At 53.7% G+C, this 19,364-nt stretch overlaps 6 protein-coding genes across 6 annotated transcripts; 4 read left to right on the forward strand and 2 right to left on the reverse strand.

Moving 5' to 3' along the window:
* Window positions 1-2,721: 2,721 nt before the first annotated feature.
* Window positions 2,722-3,561, forward strand: GGS23DRAFT_604646 (Metallo-hydrolase/oxidoreductase; the record flags this gene model as incomplete). The annotated part of the gene is made up of 1 exon (XM_051519632.1): window positions 2,722-3,561. One exon carries the CDS (start codon window positions 2,722-2,724, stop codon window positions 3,559-3,561), a length of 840 nt encoding a protein of 279 aa, XP_051372291.1.
* Window positions 3,562-8,280: 4,719 nt separating this feature from the next.
* GGS23DRAFT_620347 (uncharacterized protein) lies at window positions 8,281-10,961 on the forward strand. Its single transcript, XM_051521096.1, has 6 exons — window positions 8,281-8,790; window positions 8,862-9,532; window positions 9,593-9,706; window positions 9,792-9,983; window positions 10,043-10,435; window positions 10,494-10,961. Exons 1-6 carry the CDS (start codon window positions 8,544-8,546, stop codon window positions 10,677-10,679), a joined length of 1,803 nt encoding a protein of 600 aa, XP_051372292.1. The 5' UTR covers window positions 8,281-8,543; the 3' UTR covers window positions 10,680-10,961.
* Window positions 10,962-12,248: 1,287 nt separating this feature from the next.
* On the forward strand, window positions 12,249-13,976 carry GGS23DRAFT_564512 (HIT-like protein). The gene is made up of 6 exons (XM_051516147.1): window positions 12,249-12,617; window positions 12,877-12,959; window positions 13,136-13,204; window positions 13,386-13,478; window positions 13,588-13,602; window positions 13,671-13,976. The coding sequence occupies exons 1-6, from the start codon at window positions 12,581-12,583 to the stop codon at window positions 13,776-13,778; spliced, it is 405 nt and encodes a 134-aa protein (XP_051372293.1). The 5' UTR covers window positions 12,249-12,580; the 3' UTR covers window positions 13,779-13,976.
* A 157-nt stretch (window positions 13,977-14,133) lies between these two features.
* On the reverse strand, window positions 14,134-15,735 carry GGS23DRAFT_604649 (CRAL/TRIO domain-containing protein; the record flags this gene model as incomplete). Its single annotated transcript, XM_051519633.1, has 4 exons — window positions 14,134-14,654; window positions 14,716-14,815; window positions 14,871-14,912; window positions 14,971-15,735. 4 exons carry the CDS (start codon window positions 15,733-15,735, stop codon window positions 14,134-14,136), a joined length of 1,428 nt encoding a protein of 475 aa, XP_051372294.1.
* Window positions 15,736-17,482: 1,747 nt separating this feature from the next.
* GGS23DRAFT_596097 (DASH complex subunit Dam1-domain-containing protein) lies at window positions 17,483-18,194 on the forward strand (the record flags this gene model as incomplete). The annotated part of the gene is made up of 4 exons (XM_051518429.1): window positions 17,483-17,797; window positions 17,889-17,914; window positions 18,006-18,063; window positions 18,120-18,194. 4 exons carry the CDS (start codon window positions 17,483-17,485, stop codon window positions 18,192-18,194), a joined length of 474 nt encoding a protein of 157 aa, XP_051372295.1.
* On the reverse strand, window positions 18,120-19,133 carry GGS23DRAFT_564521 (uncharacterized protein). The gene is made up of 2 exons (XM_051516148.1): window positions 18,776-19,133; window positions 18,120-18,683 (listed from the first exon to the last, which is right to left on the reverse strand). Exons 1-2 carry the CDS (start codon window positions 19,003-19,005, stop codon window positions 18,548-18,550), a joined length of 366 nt encoding a protein of 121 aa, XP_051372296.1. The 5' UTR covers window positions 19,006-19,133; the 3' UTR covers window positions 18,120-18,547.
* Between the last annotated feature and the right edge of the window lie 231 nt (window positions 19,134-19,364).

Raw genomic sequence — 19,364 nt, forward strand, 5'->3', positions numbered from 1 at the left:
GTTTAATTATTATAAATAAGTCGACGATAATTCCTCCTATTAAGGTTTAAAATTCCTAACGTATAACCTTCGTTAAAGTAATACGTATAAGGAATAGATTCCGAGTAAAGGATCGCGTTAGATACGATACCGGTTATAGCTATAGGCCGGTTTCGATCTAACGGGAGTTATTTAATAGTATTAGCGGTATTACCGCTAGGCGTCGTTTTACGCCTATATTAATACTTCTCGCTATATTAGTTATTAATTAGTAATATAAGGCTAGTTTATATATAGGTATACCTATTAGCTCGACTTTAGTTCCGTTTTCCTAATCCTTTATATCTACGTAGTTTTATTAATATTAATTCCTAGTTTTCTTTAAAACTATCGGTTACTAGTAGTTATTAGTTTATTAATCCTATCTATGTTATTAATGTAAATATTTATATTATATTATATACTATATCGTTAAGTCGCTACGCCTAGGTATCCTAAAATACCTTTAATATAATAAGTTATTAGTATTTATATATTTAATTTATATCGATTAATAGGTTTAGAGGGAAAAAGAAGCTATCGTAAGGTCGGTTAAGGTATAATTATTATTAGCCTTTATCCGCCTTTAGTATTAATAAGGAAGTAGCGGGTCGTATAAGTTATCGTAATTTATATTAAGGCGTTCGTACGTCCTTTATATAGTAGGTAGATAATTATAAGGGGGCTGCTTTAATCGCTATAAGCGCTATTTACTCGCGCGAGATATACCGTATTATTAGCGGTTCGAGGAAGCGGTTAGTATCGAAAGCTAAGTATTATTCCTAGTAGCGTTAGTATTACGACGAGAGGTTTCCTAGGCTTACGGGTACTTCCCTATAGGTAGGTAAAGGGTTATACGGGGTTTACGTTAATCGCTATAAGCGTTATTTATTCGTTATATTAAATCGTAGTATCGATAGCTTATTAACGTTATAAGTATTAAAGGCTAGGCGGTATCTTAGCGGCTATGGTATCGTAGTAAAAGTTCTCGGGCTTATACGTACCTTCCTTTAGTAAATAAATAACTATAAGGCGGGATATTTTATTTAACGTAAAACGTAGGCTACTTCGCGGGTTAAATAGCGGCGCCGACGGCGATCGGTATCCTTTAAATCCTAATAGCGTAATAGAAACTCCGTAGACTAAAGGTTAAGAGGTCGAAAAAGTTATAAGGTAGTCGCTATTAAGGAGGAGTAAAGCGTACGCGATACTAGAAACCCGGATAGGTTTACTCGAAAGTATACTTTACCGAAGATTATAATACGTACGATAATCTAAGGTAAATGAAACTAGTATCGCTATATTAATCGAAAGATAAGAAATCTAATATAGTTATCGTATCTTAGCTATATCCCTTAGTCGTAAAGATATAGTAGTCGTTAGCCCGAAGGTATAAGAGGTAAAGGGAGAAAAGGAGTAAAACGTAAAAGTTACTTATTCGGTCATAGCGGTACGACGAAGTAACTTAAGCCCTTATAACTAAAATAGATGCATTAATCGGAGAACGACGAATCTAATAATAAAAACGAATCTTTAATTAAGGTAAAAATAGTAAAGATAGTAATCTAGCTATGTAATAAATTAGATAATAAATATAGCATATTCCGTACTTACGGGAGCTATGGTTATTCTATATAGGCATAAGGCCTATCGTAGCGTGTTACGTAATGCATTAAGAGGGTATGTCTTACCGTACTACTATAATAGGCGCTTAAGTTACTTCGTCGTACCGTTATAGCCGAATAAGTAACTTTTACGTTTTATTCCTTTTCTCCCCTTACCTCTTATGCCTTCGGGCTAGCGACTACTATATCTCTACGACTAAGGGGCATAGCTAAGATACGATAACTACATTAGATTCCTTATCTCTCGATTAATATAACGATATTAGTTTTATCTATCTTAGACTATCGTACGTATTATAGCCTTCGATAGAATATATCTTCGAGTAAATATATCCGGGTCTTTAGCATTACGTACGCTCTGCTCCTCCTTAATATTATCATATCCGTTTAGACATTAGTTCCTACGTAGTTATAAAAACTATCCTAAAATTATAAGAAGGGAAGGTAATAAGGTCGGTACCGCGACCCTTATTATAATTCTTTTAGCTCTTTCGAAAGAATAACTAATTAAGGTAACCCTTACTAGATTTAGTTACCATATCCGTACCCCGACTCTATTACTAATATATTATCCATAGACCCCCCCTCCCCGTATGGTAGGTACCTCCCTAGGTAGATACCTCCTCGGTACCTTAAGTGCATAAGCGATGGGAGACTCTTATCGGCACTTGATCGGGCTGGCTCCTCTTATTCAGGTATTATCATCTCATCCTTATCCAATCCCGGCGCAAGCCGACCTGATCGCCATCGTCCCGACGACCACAGCCCTCCCCTATGGCACAATCGAGCCGAGATCTCTCCTCATCGCTCGCTATCGTCATCTGATCCCGACCTGAGCCAACCACCTAGAATTCTTACCACCGATCCAACACCGCAACATGCATGTCCCCATCTGGCGTTCAAAGTAATCCTCACGCACGCCCGGCCCGACTTCTCTTTCCGGTTCTTTAGCATAGCTTTCCGGATCTTGCATTCTATCCGCGCCGGCTGGCCAGGGGTCGTTTATCGGCCGGCCGCATTTTCCCCGTCCCCGCGTGGCATGATAGCTTGCCGCCGAGCTTCGTTAGGCGCCGCCAAAATGACCGAGCAGCTCCTTCACCTGCCCGAGGTCGAGAGGCTCAGCCCCGCTTGCATCCGCATCCTCGGCGGCAATCCGGGCAAGTTCACCCTGCAGGGCACCAACACATATCTGGTAGGGACCGGTTCCAAGAGGTTGCTCGTCGACACGGGCGAGGGCAAGCCTTCGTGGATTGCCGCCTTGAAGCGGACCCTCGAGTCGGAGAGGGCTACTATACAGAGCGCTCTCATCACCCACTGGCACCCTGACCACGTCGGCGGGATCGCCCAGCTCTTAGAGCTTTCGCCTCAGACCACTGTCTATAAGCACGATCCCGCCCAGGGTCAGCTCGACATCGTGGAAGCGCAAGAATTCGAGGTTGAAGGAGCCACCTTGACGGCTCTGCATGCGCCGGGCCATACCACAGACCATATGGTATTCGTTTTGCGCCAGGAAGATGCCCTTTTCACCGGCGACAACGTCTTGGGTCAGGGCACCGCCGTCTTCGAGGATCTCGGTACCTATCTCAAGAGCCTAGCCAAGATGGAAGAGCTGGTGTCGGGCCGGGCGTACCCGGGACACGGCCCCGTCTTACCGCAGGCACGTGTCACGATTGCTCACTACATCTCTCATAGGCATCAGAGAGAGGTGCAGGTGTTACAGACCCTAGGCTCGGCTAGAGAGACCGACCTCTGGACCGTGATGGAGCTGGTGAAGGTGATTTACCGCGACGTCCCGGAAAATCTTCACCTGCCCGCCGCGAATGGGCTAATCCAGGTCTTGCGGAAGCTCTACGACGAAGATAGGGTCGTGCAAGAGGGTGGCGATAAGTGGCGCCTCAACGACCGGTCAAGCTTATGAAGACGTTATGAGTAGCGATGGTCGGCTCACGCCGATTCCATCGGAAGGTGGAGCGAGCAAATCTAGGTTGTGAAATAGGTGAATCAGCGTCCATGTCACCGTCGGACATCCTAGAGCTGGACAAGCCGACGCAAATTATGCCAGGAACGAGACATTTCCTTGATTAGCCCCCCCCCCCCCCTCCCCAGTGATCTGTGTCAGCACGGGGACGACGCACCGGAAATTTCCGCCCCTACTTCCGCTGAACTGACGCGGCTACCCTAGAGGCGAGGATAGCTAGCTTCCAGCACTGTTAGGGCCCAAGTTCGGCAGGCATACAGACTGCGGTATCACGAGGTCGTGGCCATCATGTAGGGAGCCGCATCACCACAAAGATCCTACGCCGGGAGTGCCACGGCGCATGGTCCTTACCCGTCTTATCACGTTACGCATATGGCTAGAGAAAGGCGGTAGGACGCGACGAGGTGGTTCGGAGCATGCTGTGGAATGTGTTAATGCAAGGAGATCTTAATTGAGCCGTGTTGCACTTTCAGTAGCCATCCTAACCCTGTCCGCAGGGAGGGAGATAGGGGCCCGGGGGTTGTCCAACCACCTCCGGAAGTTCGGCGCCGAAGTCTTATTTTCGCAACCCAATTTATAAGCAAGAGAGGGATGGCCAACTTGGGCGGCGACCACCGATAAGAGTAACCGTGATAATTACGCCAAGTTTCCGGAGGTTTGAGCCACTGCTCGCTGGGATTACGCAGTTAGGACATTCTCTATCGAGGGTGACAAGCGATTTAATTTATTTGTCGAACGCCTCCGGCATTAACCTGTCGCCATGACGAGGTTGGGTCGTTAACCCCTGCCGTTACGGTACTACGTAAGATGGGAATCGGGTCTCTCTGGCCTACAAGGAAAAAAAAAACAAAGTTGGCTATCCGCGCCTGGGGTGACAGTGCGATAGATCGCGTAAGCCGTTCGGATCGTGAGGAGCAATGATGTTCCCGCCTAATCGACGTTGCCAACGCGCTGTACAGGTCACACGGGGCCCTTGCGAGCAACATCCACCATATGCAATTTAGGAACGCCATGGCAAATTGCGAGACTTTGGAGATGGAGAAAGTAAGGGAAAAAAAGCAAAAAGAGAGAGAGAGAGCGCTAGGGAGAATCGGACGACACAAATCACGGTGGAATACATACGTATATGTACATACCCTTGATGGTAGGTATGTACATATTGTGTAAACCCGTCCCTGGCCCTGGTCGAGTCGTCTCGATTCGGACTCCGACAAGAGCGCCGGTGCGATCCCAACTGTCCGCTCCGATCAAAATTATGTTCTGGGCACCTTGGCTCTCGGGCAGGGAGGCACCTACGTAATGCGGATATATACTCGTATATGACAGACAAGCATATGTGCAAAGGTGCTAGCTGTACCTCCTAGATACGTACACAACCACACGCGTATGTGTACCTAATATGTGGATGAGACACTTCTTACCTGCTGTGTTTATGTTGGTTGGAAGGGAGTTTGGAGGGTTCTCAACTCTTAGAAGCGGGACAGAGAGAGGGAGGACGGAGAATGTGGTAGGCACATGATGTGGGTGCTGTTACGTGGAAAAGGGCAAGAGTGGATAGGGACAAATAAGCAAGCCAAGCCATCGAGTGCCCTATTTACAATTACTAATTGTTCGACACTCGCGTTCTTTTCTTCTCCCTGGTCTCTAGGTAATTCTTGGGTTCTCATTTGAGGCTCTTGGCGTCTGTGCCCAGCCTCGCTCGTCTTTTTTTTTTCTTTGCTCCCTCCTCTCGCCCCTCCCTCTTCCGGACCTAGCTTCGAGGTTCGAACCGCCGTGCGGAAGAGGTCTGCTGGCTGCTTAGTCGATGTTGGTGCTGTGATCAACCACGGTACTGGCTAGCGGAGTTTCTATGCATGGCGGCTTGCGTTACATGTATGTGAGTGTGTAAATATGTGTGTGTGCGTGTGGTGTTATGTAGGTATCTATCGTGTGAGTGGGATCGCCATGCCGCCCGTTCTTGGGACCCAAGAAATGATGCGTCTTGGTTTCTGCGGAGAGAAGGGAGGGGGGGATTCGGCGTGTGCGTGTAGATTTTCTGCACGTGTTGTTCAATCGATCACTGTATGCAGGTGTATGTAAGACCATCATCGGGCTGTTCGATACCACCGGGAAGCGAACGGTGCATGTTTGGATCATTGGTAATATCCAATATCGATGCGACAAAACGATGTCGGCTGCCCAATGTCAACACCCCCCCCTTTTTTTTCCAGAGCGGAATCTCGTCGTCTGCCTTAGCTGATATCTTACGACCCGGCTTCGCTCTCCTTAGACGATATCAGTTACAGACATCGCGCGAGGGGTAGGGGAAGGGGGCGGTCTCTGTTTCTTGTAACGCAGGTATTACGGTCGTCAGCTTTAACTAGAGGATTCACAGTCGGCATTTGGTGCGTTACAACGCTACTGCCGCCTCTTGCATGATGGCATCCAAGGTTGGATGGCCTGTCGCTGCTTTGACCCTGGTCGGCGACCCGGTTGCGGCGTAGTTTGTGGACATTTTGTAGGCAGGCAAAGCGGCTAGTCGATGCTCATATGACGCCCGGCCGAGGCCGCTAAACCGAGAGACTAGGGAGAGGACGGTGGTGACAGAAGGGCGAAAGGCCGTCTCGGAGTTTGGATAGGGAAACAGGAACTTAGTATTTACCACTGGTCTCGATTATTTCTTATTGTTCCTCGTCGGTCTCCTTCGTCTGCTGTGCTGCAGCCCGAATCGAACGTTGCGTGTTTCACGAGCCTTCGTAAGAGGAGTTGTAGGAGGACGAGGTACCTAGGTACCTTGGAAACCCTTGCTAGCGCGGCTCCCCAAGACAATTCGAAAAGGCTGACAGGAAGGTATCTGCGAGTCCGCGCGCCGGCAAGCGAACGATCAGCAGAGCTGTCGGGGTACCTCCACATAGCCCAACGGGCCTAAGGTGAGGGAAAGATACCAGGTAGGTACCTCCTACCTACTTAGGTACCTTTAGGTATGCAAATGAAACCCCGCGACGCTCGGGAGGCTGGCTTCTAAATTAGGTAAGTGAGAGGTAGTGTTGGTAGCTCAGGTAGGTATAGGTAGGTACCTACCTCCTAGGTAGGTTACATCCCTGGATGCATACATTAGGTACCTAACCGAGATCTCTACCTCCGGCTGTAAGTTAGGTGCCAAAGGTACCTATACCTACCTGCTTATCGACCTGCCCGTCCTCACTGCCGTCGGTCTCGTCACCCCTTGCGTGCACAGTACTCATATAGGCACGACTGATCTTGGGGTTCCTCCGGGATCGTGGGCAGTCAGCTGCCACGCTCCTTGGTCGAAGATAGGTAGGCAGATACCTACGCGCATAGCGTAAGCAGCATTCGTCACCTGCTGCCTACATGACCTGCGACATACATAGGCGCATACCGAGGTGAGCTGTCACGGGGATTTTGCGTCAACTTGCATATGCACATAGCATAGGGCTAGCATACATAAGGGAAAGGATAGGGGGAGGCACTATACAGGCTGGGAGAGTAGGGGCATCGTAAGGGGAGACGGCCGGAGGGGGATGGAGACGGATGCGGATTTCGACGCTCTAGAGAGCCAAAGATCGCGCGGGCACACAGCCGATGTCCGGTTGCGGATACGTGCGGGCTCCCTCGGGCCGTCGCTCTTTGATCTTCTCCTTTCTTCCTTTCTGTAAGCGCCGTCCCAGTCAGGCCACGATCCCCCGACGGCGACCACCGTGGCGGCAAATCGAGATTGGCCCAGAGGATGTACCTATAAGGTAGGTTACCTTAGGTACCTCTAAGAGGTATAACCTCTGCGGCCTGGCCTGCCCAACCCAACCTGATCAACCTATAGGTACCTGTAGGTACCTATCCAACGAGTAGGTATCTCTCATAAACCTCCGCCTCTTCCGACGTGGCGTCGACGGAATCTTGTCCAATGGATCTGCCCCGTACCAAAGCATCCGCGTATCGATGGAAGGAGGTACATAAGCGAGGGTGAGCAAGAAGGCTTAGGCGGGGCTGCAGGCCCACACTAGATTCCTCCCTTCCCTGAACTGGCCGGACCCATGCCTCAATCCCTTTCCACCTGGACGCTAATCCGGCTGTACCCACCGTCGGATTCTGCGAGTTTCCTCGACGGCCTTGGCCTTAGCCTCGACGGCTTCAACCTCCAGCCATGCCTTCGAATCCCATACCGCCGTTTTAAGCCTGTCTTCGGATGCTTCGGATCAGCCATCGTACTATCTCGCCAGGCTATCGCTCGATGGCTCGGCGGAGACGCATGGCGCGAGGCCGATCAGAGGCGGATGCAGGGTAGGACATGGCTCAAACCACGCTTCCATCTGTGCGCTTTGCACGTCTTTGACCCGGTCCTCTTTACCCATGTACACGGCCGCCACATGCTACCTCATATCAACATTACCTCCTATGCTACGCCTTGCCTGCGTCTTACCTCCCCTTCATATTATTAACGCCTTGAAGCTAGGTATCCCGCGATGCTGCTCCGCTTGGCCCACAGAGAAAATATGGCCCCCTCTGTCTTATTCCTCTCCTAGTTAACTGTTTATGAAAGCGTCCCCTCCCGCCCCTCCTCCCGCTCCTCCTCCCGCTCCCCCCTTCCCGCTCGCGCCTCTCTACACAGGATATCTGACAGGTAGCTGTGCCCCTATTGCTTCATCTCATCTTTATAGCCCTAGGCCGTTAATTCCGCTCCCAACTGTTGCTGGGGCTCAGCCCCGATCCGGCTCGGAGCTCTGTGCTCATATAAGCTTAAACCTGACTCATACAATACACGCTTATAAAAATTCGGGCGGCGAGCCTCGCCCGCGCTCTCTCACCCCGAAGAAAGGACAGGAGAGAGGCATGTGAGGCGTCCTCAATAACTATCATCTATCGACTCGTTTTGACTTGCGTGACCTCACCAACCGATACCCACTTGCCGGTGGCAGCGCTGCAAGATGAGGTCAACCGCACATTCCGCCCTTAAGCTCCTGGCGCTTCTCGCCGTCGCCGGCGCCGTCCCCGCCGTTCTCGCCCACGGTGACGGCCACGGGACGGACATGGACATGGCCATGAGCAAGGAGGAACCGAAGCCCGATCCGGACTCATACCCGCCGACTTACTTTTCTCACCCCGAACATGTAGTCGAGATATATGCGCACATCGCATTGATGGTCGTTGGCTGGGTGATTTTGCTGCCAACAGGTACGATGACTTGAATTATCTTAGCAAGCCTCCGTGGTAACCTCGTAGCGATTCTAATTGGGTACGTTTAGCCGTCATGTTTTCGATCGCGAAATCGCGATACACACTCGCGACCCAGTTCGTCTTCCTCGTTACCAACGCGCTTGGCCTCTTGTTGGGCATGACCTATAACGCGAACACACCCGATTTGTATCCCAACAATGCGCACCATAAGCTGGGTTGGATCGTCACTTTTGTCGTGAGTGCGCAGGTCGTAGTCAGTCTCATCGGCCGCGTGGCAGGCGTGATGAGTAAGAAGGCCGCGCAGGGACACCTCAAGGAAGAAGAAGAAGAACAGGCATTTATCCCAGTTTCGACCGCGGCTATGGCCGAGCACCAGCGTCTCAGCAATGCTCTATACTCGAGTCCATACCGACACTCCAATGACAGTGGCCAAGGCACTGAGCCGCATACCGAGTCTCTGCGAAGCAACTCGATATCGACAGCGATTGGTCAGGAATCGCCCATCGAGCTGGGTACGCGCAGAACGCAATACGAAGACGATGACGACGCGCTCCATTTCAAGTCCGCGAGGATGCTCTCGTCGAACCGCGCTAGTTCGCTCATCACTAAAGTTGCTAGCAAGATCTCTAACAGGGTGTGGGGGGTCCTGTTGTTCGGCTACAACTTCGTCGACAGAACCATCCTCATTTTGGGCTACATCACTTTGTGCACCGGCCTCATCGCATTCGCGCGATTCTTCGTAAGTGGATCCGAGCGCAGGTCGTAAAGGTTGCAGTATCAGACTGACTCGCGAATCCAGGAGGGACATGGTATATTTAGTGGTTTGGCTCATTGGATCAAAGGCGGCATCTTCTTCTGGTACGGCCTCTTGACTCTAGGGAGGTGGTCGGGTTGCTTCGGTGAGCTGGGTTGGGTAAGTCGAATTGGACGCACCCCCTCCCCCCTCTCTGGGTTCACCATGCATGAGCCTTGGCTGACACAAAAAACCACGTTCACAGGCATGGAATGTTCGCCCGAAGCAGAGCTCCCAGAAATGGAGGCCCACCGCAGAATTCACTGAGGGTGCACTCATCTTCACGTACGGATCGACCAACATCTTCCTCGAGCATCTCGGCAATGCCGGCCAGGACTTCAGCCCGCAAGACCTAGAGCACATCTCTATTACCGTTCTCTTCATCGGAGGGGGTCTGGTGGGTTTTTCGCGACCTTTGAAGTCGGCGAGCGGAAGGTACTAATAAGATTTGCCTAGCTGGCGATGTTAATCGAGTCCACTCGTATCCGCGAGCTGTTGAACACTACCGTGTACGATGCGGCGCTTTCGCACCCCGATCACGCTTACAGCGACGAGGAACGTGATGCGTTACAGCCGCCGAAACAATACGAGTTTTCCATCAACCCCATTCCGGCGCTCGTGATCCTGCTCCTCGGTATCATGATGAGCTCTCATACGCAGCAGTCCATGGTCTCAAGCATGGTCCATAAGCAATGGGGCAACCTTCTGACCGGCGCGGCGTTTGCCCGGGGGTTCACCTACGTACTGTTGTACCTGAAGCCTCCGCGCTCAATCCTGCCGTCCCGGCCGCCTACGGAGCTCTTGACAGCTTTCGGCCTGATCGCGGGAGGCACGATATTCATGGCCAGCGTAAGTGATGGCATTTCCGGTTACATTCCAGGATTAGGTGACTAACGGATGCGACTAGTCGAGTGACACCGTGGATGGAATGATACATTATGACCTGGATGCCATGTTCTTCTACACAGTTACGATGGGATTTGTCGCTCTCATCATGGCCTGGGTCGTGCTCCTTCTGGCCCTTAAAGGCTGGGCCGTCCGCAAGGAGTCGGCCCGGTCTCTGAAATCCTGGGCCTTGGCCTCTAGGGTCTAAGGTGGGAGCTCGTGCATTCTGGTTGGCGAGTTTGGGGAGGGAACGAACGACAGAGTAGCGTTCCGGGCGGATGAGGAGGAACCAAATGGCCCAGTGGCCGTTCGCAATATACCCAAGACGCTCTCCTCTTATGTTTTTATGCTTTCCCCCCTCCCCTTGCTTTCTAGACTTTCATTATCGTCAAAGATACCCCTTGAGAGGACGGAGAGACGAGACAGCTTGCCGGTGGTCCCCGTGGTCGACGTATCGACATATGGGCCAGGCAACTATGTAGATGGATAGGCTTTATTATGCGCTTGCTCGGGGATTGAAGAGAAGGCGAGGACGATATTAGCACTGCCTACTTTGCTTCGCCAGCCCGGAATGTGAACTGTGGGTGTAGTTGTCGTAGCTACACACCATCTTTATACACGTAGACTAGGCGCCTAGTTGATGGCGCGCCTGGCCGATAATTAGATTACTGGTCGCCTCTCGTGTCATTTTCTGTCCTGGTCGTGCTTGTGTTGTTTTGGGGGTTGTTTACCTATGTGTCTGGGTGCATCGAGGATAGCTACAAGCCTCGGCTAGCCCGGAATGCGACGGGGGAGGGCATGGGAAGAATAGCCAGGCCCAATCCGGCTTGCTAGCTGCCACCAACCCTGACACAAGTGAGAAGGCCACATGGGGCTGACAACTAGCCAGGATGAACTTGAATGAAGCCCTTGAGCGGAACCTGGTCGGTTGGGGATTTCTTTAGGCGGATGAGAAACGGGGCTGTAGGGTGGAAGCCGGCAATAGTTCGGGTCAATGTGATCTGTGCGTCCGTCTGGTCAGCTACGGGTACTTAAAGCCAAATGAATAGCCTATTTCTTCAGGAGCGGGATTGCGTAAAAGTACTTGACTCATGCCTTTTACCTGACTCAACCTTGCGTAACCCAAAAAGCTCCATTGCCTAATCTTTGGAAACAGTACTCTGGAGGTCCCAGATTCAATTTTGCTGTTCCTTTTTGGCCTTTTTTTTTTTTTTAATTTTCTTTCAACCCTCGACATTCACTTGCACGTTATTCCTCTCCTCAGCTTAGCCTACACCCAGGGTAAGCATTTTTTTTAACTCATGTACATATATATATCTATCTATCCCCCCCCCCCCTAAGCAGTTGGTATGCAGGTATGCATGCGCGCATGCGCTGGAGAATTGCATCTTGGGTAGTCATATCAACCAGTGCTTGCGTAGGTACCTACTAGCCTAACACCGTCCTCGGAGGTGTTTAAAGGACACTGGATGCGTGCTCCTCCTCGCCTTGCCTTGCCCACCAAGATACCGGGAGACAGCCCGAGAGATGTGCGGCGCCACGCATATGTATAGCCTCTATCTGAGGTTCGAGCTATACCCCCTACCTTGGGGAACCAGGTAATACCTAGAATAGGGCTGGTGGTACCTAACGTAGCAACGGTGGTATGCTGTAGGAGGTATGAGTAGAGGTAGGCAGGTTAGGTACCTGGGCAATGTATCTCCGTGTATGGCGGCGGGGGTTGAGCGGGGTTGGATGTTAGGAGAAGAGGAGGATCCTATAGTATACCTAGCTGTCACCTACCTCCTAAGGTAGCTTACCTCTGAAGCTACCTAACCTAGGCCGGGGAGGTGGGTGTCTTAGGTACCTCCCTTTACCCCTCGGCTGTCTCTTACGTCGTCCCGGTGCGCGACAAGACCCCCATCTACTACCTACCTCATCTTACGCGAACGCCCATCGAGGTCCGCCGTCTCCCTTCCCATCCCTCTCTCGCACCCTGTCAGCCCCCTCCCTCCCTATCCGGCGTACTACCTACCTCCCTACCAACCTACCGACCTACCTACGGCATACCGTCGTTGCTACGTACCTACAGCCGCCTGCTTCGAGCCCCGGAGCGAATCGGCATCCACCATGGCGGCGACCTGCATCTTCTGCAAAATCATCAAAGGCGAGTGATCCCCCGGCCCGGTACGCCTGCGCGGTCACCAGCCGACGCGACGCTGCTCCCCCTTGGGAGACCTCTCTCCGCCGCCGGACCAGTTCGCTCGGGTGGCTCACACACAGCCGTGACGAGCTACGAGCGCCCCCCCTCTCCCTCTCTCCCCCCTCTCCTCGTAGTTTCCCCCTAGTCCCGTCACGGGGCGGGTGGAGGGTTATTGGCGGCTCCGGGCGCGACCTATCCCCCGCTAACACGACAGGGCACGCAGGCGAGATCCCGAGCTTCAAGCTCTTCGAGAGCGACAAGACCTTCGCCTTCCTCGACATCAACCCTCTGAGCAGAGGCCACGCGGTAAGATGTCCCGGCCTCTTTCTCCGCCTCCGGACAAGGAGGGGACGTTCGTTGCATGTCGTACGCGTACCCACATAGGTACCGTATCGTGCATGCCGTCCGTGGCAGCTCTCCTCCTCCTCCTCCTCAAACTGCTAGGATGCCTTCTTTACTCACAACGCCGGCCTGTGTCTCAGCTCGTCATCCCCAAGTTCCACGGCGCGAAGCTCACCGACATCCCCGACGAACAACTCGACGAGATCCTGGTGCGTAGCAATCTATATCTATTTGCCTGTCTCATCCTCCGCTCAGTTGAACCCCCCCCACCCCCCCCCTAAGCCCCGCTGCGACAAGTCGACGCTCCAGTGTAGAGAACAGATGAGAGAGCGTGCGTGACAGAGGGATAGAGAGTGAGACTAACCGCGCCGTGTCCCCGCGTGACAATAGCCCCTGGCCAAGAGACTCGCAAAAGCTATCGGCGCTACCGACTTCAATGTCCTCCAGAACAACGGCCGCATCGCCCACCAGATGGTCGACCACGTGAGTTTCTCTCCCCCCCTTCCCCCCCCCCTTTTTCGGTCTTACCCACCTCTCTCTCTCTCTCTCTCTCGCTCCCCGGTTAACTCGTGACGAACTCCGACGCCTCTAGGTCCACTTCCACGTGGTAAGAAGCCCCCATCTTCTCTTCTCCATTACTGTTGTGTATATCTACGTGTCCTGACCGCCGCATAGATTCCCAAGCCGGACGAGAAACAGGGCCTCGGCGTCGGGTGGCCCCAGCAGCCGACCGACATGGCCGCCCTCAAGGCCCTGTTCGAGGAGCTCAAGCCTAAGGTTTGATTTCGGGGGACATCAGGCACCGCCAGGCGCGTGCGTATGCCACACATGCCACAGCTCGCGAGGGTAGAACGGGCTTTGTAGCTGCTGTAGGTAGGTGGCCGTTACATAACAGAGCATGGGCAGAGAAAAAGAGGAGTGGAAGGACCGAGAGACATTCTCGGCGCGAATTGGTCACGAAATCTATTTACAACACTCCCCCCCCCCCCCCCCCCCCCCGGGTCAAGTGATATCAAAGTGCTCTCTATGCAAATCGACTACTCGTCCGCTAATCCTCGACCCTCATTGCTCGCTCCATATCCGGTACAATTACTTCTTGTCCCCTCAATGCTAGTCTTCCGCATACCCTGAACCTCGTTTAGTCCACGTCGTCGACGGACGTCTCCCCCGCTGGTGGTGTCAACGACACCACCGCTGTCGTCCCGTTGGTAGCTGGCGTGATCTTCGGGGGGTAGTAATCGAGATCCCCGCCGGGCTTAATGACGCCAATCCTGTCGTAGTACGACCGCGACCGGATGTAAGGGTCCAGGCGCCAGTACTGTTCCCTCAGTTTCCGGGCGATCTCGTCGCGCTCCTCGTGGATCGCAGCCCGCTTCTCGGGGGCGTCGGCGCTAATCCACTCGATCGTCCGGCTCTCGTACTCTTCGTAGAGTATCTCGCGCTCCCGTAGGAGCTTCTCCTTCGTCTCGACGTCCTTCATCTTCGCGTTCTCCCCAGGCACCGGCTCGACGTACGAGTACGTGTAGCCCGACGTGCCTTCCAACTCCGTAGGTATCCTCTCGGCGGAGATGAACTCCTCCAAGTCTTTGAGCGTGTTCGTGAAGTGCACCTTGCTCGCGACCACCGGGTCGAGCCACCCTCGGACGATCTTCCATATACCTAAAACGCGTCGAGTTAGAATTTAGGCGTGTACAGCTGCATTTGCTCGTGTGACGCGAACCTTGAAACACCCACGGCGCCTTATGGACGAGGACGACGCCGAGGCTCTCGGGGTAGTTTGCCTCAAAACATTTTATCATAAATCGGACGGGGGTGTAGTCCTGTGACCTGTCAGCCCTTGCCCGGTCTACACCTAACGGCATCTGTGCGACTTACCATGTTGGCTAACGAAAACCCGGTGAGGTCAAATAGGACGCACTGTCACAAGCGTCGTCAGCTTCGGCATCTTATCAGCGCAGCACCCTCGCGAACTTACGGCGGTGTCGATGGGATGGTTCAACATAAACCGGGTCGTCTCGATCAAGTATACCGTAAACCTCTCGAGGCCTTCTTCCGACTGCTCGCCTGCCTTGTGCAACCGGGCCCGGACGACGCAAATGGGCCGCCCCGCCTTGTCGACGCCGTAGCAGTAGCTCTTCCCCATGCGGATCTGGGCGAGAAAGTCTTCGGCGAGTTTCTTACTCTTCTGGTCGCTGCTTTTCTCGTTGGCGGTGGCAAATTCTTCGCCATTTGCCATGATTTCGTCGTCGACGCGCGCCTCGGAGCATCTCCAGTTCATGGTCGACATAAGCATAACCAGGGCTCTCTGTAGGTTCCATTTCCTCGCTCGCAAAAACCGTAAGAGGAGAGCATCGGGGTGGTCATGCTTGACCATGGACCAGATGGTAGCCCTGATCTGCTCCGGCGGATGGGTGGCTAGCGTGTCGAAGTATGCCTTGTTCTCGCCCCATTTGTCCTCGGGGTCGTTTTCCTTGATGCCGTCCATGACAGCAAGCCTGGGGGGGGTTGCCGTTCCCTTGTCCTTTTCCTTCTTCCGGAAGGGTAACGACATGCGCTTTTTCTTAGGCTTTTCGGACTCCGTCGCGCCCGTTTGCCCCTGAGGCTCCGGGGTAGCTTCCGGCTTACCCGTCGTCTCCTCGCCGAGGACGCCGCACACGTGCAAGAACATCTCCCAGAACTTGCGCAGCTTAGCCTCCTCTTCGGGGGTCAAGTTCCCCGGCCTACCCGGGAGTTGCGCCATATTCTTTTCGGTGGCTTTCTCGGAGTAGTTGCAGGCGTTGTATTGGGTCGCGGAAGACCCGGTTTGGCCAGAGTACAGCACCGAGCCGTAAAATATACAGGCGCCGAACGCGATCAGGGGGAGGATGTATAGCGAGGAAGCTATCTGGCTTTTGAGGCAAATCTTCCTCCTGTAGCGGTATCCCGAGGACCCGCGACCCGCAGACAACGGTTTCTCAGTTCGGAAGGTATGCGTCGGCGCGAAAACTAGGCGAGGGTCGCTATGGCTGTTGTGAAACCGAGATGAAAACCCGCGGGGCAGTGCAGACTCGGATCCGAGGCCAACTACAAGACAGCAGGGGCTCGGGTGTGAGCGCAAGACTTTCGAGCAACGAAGCGAGGGCTGTCGCAAGGGATTGGAAGGGGTCACAAGGTGGGGACAACAGCGTCGCGCAGGTGTAGGCAAGGAGAACGGCTGTGCTGACCACGGAGTTGGTGTTTTCATTAGATCGAGCGCGCGCCCAGAAAGTCAATCAAATGTCCGGGGGACCCGAAGTGCCGTGTCAGCGCGAACTGTCCCCTTTGCAGACGAGGCTGGTTGTCGGGTGTGCTTGTCTAGGGGTAGGGGGTGAGGGGGGCTAAGCCCCGGCGCGAGGTCTTGACGGGCTGACGACACGCGGCAGGACAAGTACCTCGAGACAAAGTAAGCGGTAGCGGTAGGAGGAGGGGTGGTAAGTGGCGGCGACGAAAGGAGGGACAGGAATATGAATATACGGCACGCATAGGCGCAGGTAACGTAGCTGTTGTCTGTGTATGCGCGCAGGTATGTACGGAGGTAGTAGGCAATGCCGGTAGAGATGGATGCTAGCCCGATACGCTTACACCGTCGGGGGCGACTTATATGTATTTTGGCCCTGGGGAACAGGCGTAACTCAGGGATCTTGCCGAGTTAAAGCAGGGGGTGTGAACGAGGGGGCGGGGGGGCATGAGGCATGCGAAGGGATGATGATGGGAAAGAAAATGGAAAAAATAGAGAGGAAGATGAAATGGACCATGAACCCATGAGTTTATTAAGCAGCGGTAGCTGGTTTGGTTAATAGAGCAGGTGCCGGAACATGTCTCCTTAGGTGCATAGCACCTACCGGGGGGGAGCGAAGATGCTGAACCGCCTCGTGTGGTGACAGCCTACCTTAGGTAGGCAAAGCAGGTACGATGGGGACAACCAGGAGTTGCCTACCTAAAATGTACGAAGCGGTAGGTACGTATACGTCATCCCGGAATCCCGTCCTCCCTAACACCGAATAGGAGATGCCCGTAAGGTAGGTACGTGATGTATCATTGTAGGTATTAGGTCTCCCTCTGGTCCGATCTATAAGATTACGTGATCCATGCGATTACGTATACGTACGTCGCACTTCGTATGTTGTGGGAGGGCTGGACTTTCCGCAATGATGGGGAAAATGGTGGGGGGGGAAAGGGAGGGGGTTGTTCCCTGTCGTGTCCTGCTAGTAAGTGAGCACGTGCTTAGGGTGAGTACCTAAGGTAAGTAGGTACCTACCTAAACGTTGATCGCGACCCCAGCAGCTCGAGTCTTGCTAGTAGGTACCTATGTAGGTATTTATTTTCCTAGAACCCCGTAATAGAGAATTGACAACCTCAACACCTGCACCCAACGGTATTGTCAAAAACGGGACCGGCCAGGTGGTTCCCCTCCCCGTCCGGTTTCCGATCGTACAGGCCCCATTCGCCCAGCTTTATCCTCCGAAGCCATGTCGGCGAACGAAGGTCACGACACCGCCAGGCGGCCGCGTTCTACTTCGCGATCGCGTCCGACGACGCCGCTCCGCCCCTCGTCCCGCTCCTCGTTCCGCGAATCCACCCAGCGCGGTGCCTACGGTGGCGATCCCTTCCCTCTCAACGCCTTCGAGCCTGCCTTCGCCGAGCTTTCCGACGCCGTCGCCGACCTCGAGGCGAACATGATGCATTTCCAGCTGATGCACGAGAGCCTGGCCCGCTTCAGCGAGAGCTTCGCCAGCTTTCTCTACGGCCTAAACATGAACGCCTTCTGCGTCGACTTTCCCGAGGTGAGAGGCATCGCTTGTACCCTACCCCAAGTCTAAAGTGCCTACCTAATGCGTGACGACGGAAGGGGCCGGTTGCCGAATCATTTCGTAGGGCGAAACAGAAAGAGGACCAGCCAGGTGAGCGTGAAGAGGAGCCGCCAATCCGACTCCGACCTGCAGGGCGCAGCTATCTTGTGAACCAGGACTGTTGCTGATCAAACAATTATAGCTACACGGTCTCGGAGTACCGAACGGGGCGGAGAGACAGAGGGGGAGACGACTTTCATGTACGTGTATTCCCGTGAGCTGAGCTACGACTTTTCTGACCGTCAAATTACTCTAGGACTACGGATACATCCTTCGTAGACCATCCACCAACCGCCTCTCAACCGACACCCAAGAAGTTCGCCGCACCTGATACCCGCCAGTCCCGCGTACCTGGCCCATCATCATCATCGAGGGGTGGTGCGCAGTCGGGGGGGAGGGCCGGAACGGGCAGAGGCCGCCCGAGCGGTCTCGTCAGACCGAGGGCCCGTGGCCTTAGATGAGCGAAGCTAGACGCTCACGTCCACGGGAAGAGTTTGTCGCCGCCGTCGATTCCGGTATCGGCCTTCCTCAAGCCACGGGGCGGCATGCTTGTGCAACCGGCAGCTTTCCTGACTAGCTAGTGGTAGGAAGACATCCCATATGTGCTTCGAGGGAAGGGGGTCGGGGGGCAGTTGCGGAACCCGGCGGTCTGGAAGGGACTGGCTATAGGTACCTATAGCCATTTCACGTTGTCATGTGTACTTCGATGTCGGTAGCCTCTCCAGACTCTGTCCGGTACGGGCCGCGGTTATCAGTCTGCAGGCCGACAGCAGTCTCAGCCTCCTTCTGGGTGTAGGGCTCTTCGCGAAGCTGCTTCACTCTGCACGTAATGGCCCCCGCGTCCTGTTAGCAGGGCCGGTCTAGGCGGCCAACAATAACACCAGGCTCTATGGCGACGTGAAGAATACGCACCTCCTCTTGTGAGGCTTTCCTTTTCTGTGCAAGACCAGGCTCACCTCACTCTCGTACCACTTGGCGCATTCGGTGCAGTACCACTTGCCCAGAGCCGGCAGATCCTCGGGGGCCTTGGATTCCTTGAACTGGGCCAGGTGCTTCGGCGAGAGGAGGTCGGCCTTGATCTGATCGAGATCCCTCGTCTTGCGGCGGGTCTTGGCCATCGTGCGCTTGTTGGCGACCCCCATGACGGATCGATGGCTGGCGGGCCCGGTCGGTGGCAGGCGGGGCGGGTCGCGTGCGTCCGGGCTTAGGTATATCGACGATTGGCGTGCCCGCACGAGAGCAGCTACGGGAGGAGGCGGGAGGAGGCGGGAGGAGGCGGGAGGAGGCGGGAGGAGGCGGGAGGAGGCGGGAGGAGGCGGTAGATAGGACGCCTGGCGGGAGGCAGGCCGGTGGTGTTTGACGTAGGTACGAGACGGGCGGGTAAGGTACCTTGGATAGGTTCGGTGCTGTGTTTTTGGCGCAGCCGTGATCCCTCTTCGCAAGGGAAGATTTCGACTCGGAGAAGTGCAAAAAAAGAATGGTGGGGTCAGACAGTAGTTGT

Source organism: Durotheca rogersii (genome assembly GCF_024521655.1).
Source record: "Durotheca rogersii strain YMJ 92031201 chromosome Unknown GGS23scaffold_8, whole genome shotgun sequence".
Classification (NCBI taxonomy): Eukaryota; Fungi; Ascomycota; class Sordariomycetes; order Xylariales; family Xylariaceae; genus Durotheca; species Durotheca rogersii.

Coding starts and splice junctions, on each gene's coding strand:
- GGS23DRAFT_620347 (XM_051521096.1), top strand. CDS start 8,544: ATGAGGTCAACCGCACATTCCGCCCTTAAGCTCCTGGCGCTTCTCGCC. Junction 9,984..10,042: donor TCTTCATCGGAGGGGGTCTG/GTGGGTTTTTCG, acceptor AGATTTGCCTAG/CTGGCGATGTTAATCGAGTC. Junction 10,436..10,493: donor GCACGATATTCATGGCCAGC/GTAAGTGATGGC, acceptor GGATGCGACTAG/TCGAGTGACACCGTGGATGG.
- GGS23DRAFT_564512 (XM_051516147.1), top strand. CDS start 12,581: ATGGCGGCGACCTGCATCTTCTGCAAAATCATCAAAG. Junction 12,960..13,135: donor CTCTGAGCAGAGGCCACGCG/GTAAGATGTCCC, acceptor CCTGTGTCTCAG/CTCGTCATCCCCAAGTTCCA. Junction 13,205..13,385: donor AACAACTCGACGAGATCCTG/GTGCGTAGCAAT, acceptor GCGTGACAATAG/CCCCTGGCCAAGAGACTCGC.
- GGS23DRAFT_564521 (XM_051516148.1), bottom strand. CDS start 19,005: ATGGGGGTCGCCAACAAGCGCACGATGGCCAAGACCCGCCGCAAGACG. Junction 18,684..18,775: donor GGAAAGCCTCACAAGAGGAG/GTGCGTATTCTT, acceptor CATTACGTGCAG/AGTGAAGCAGCTTCGCGAAG.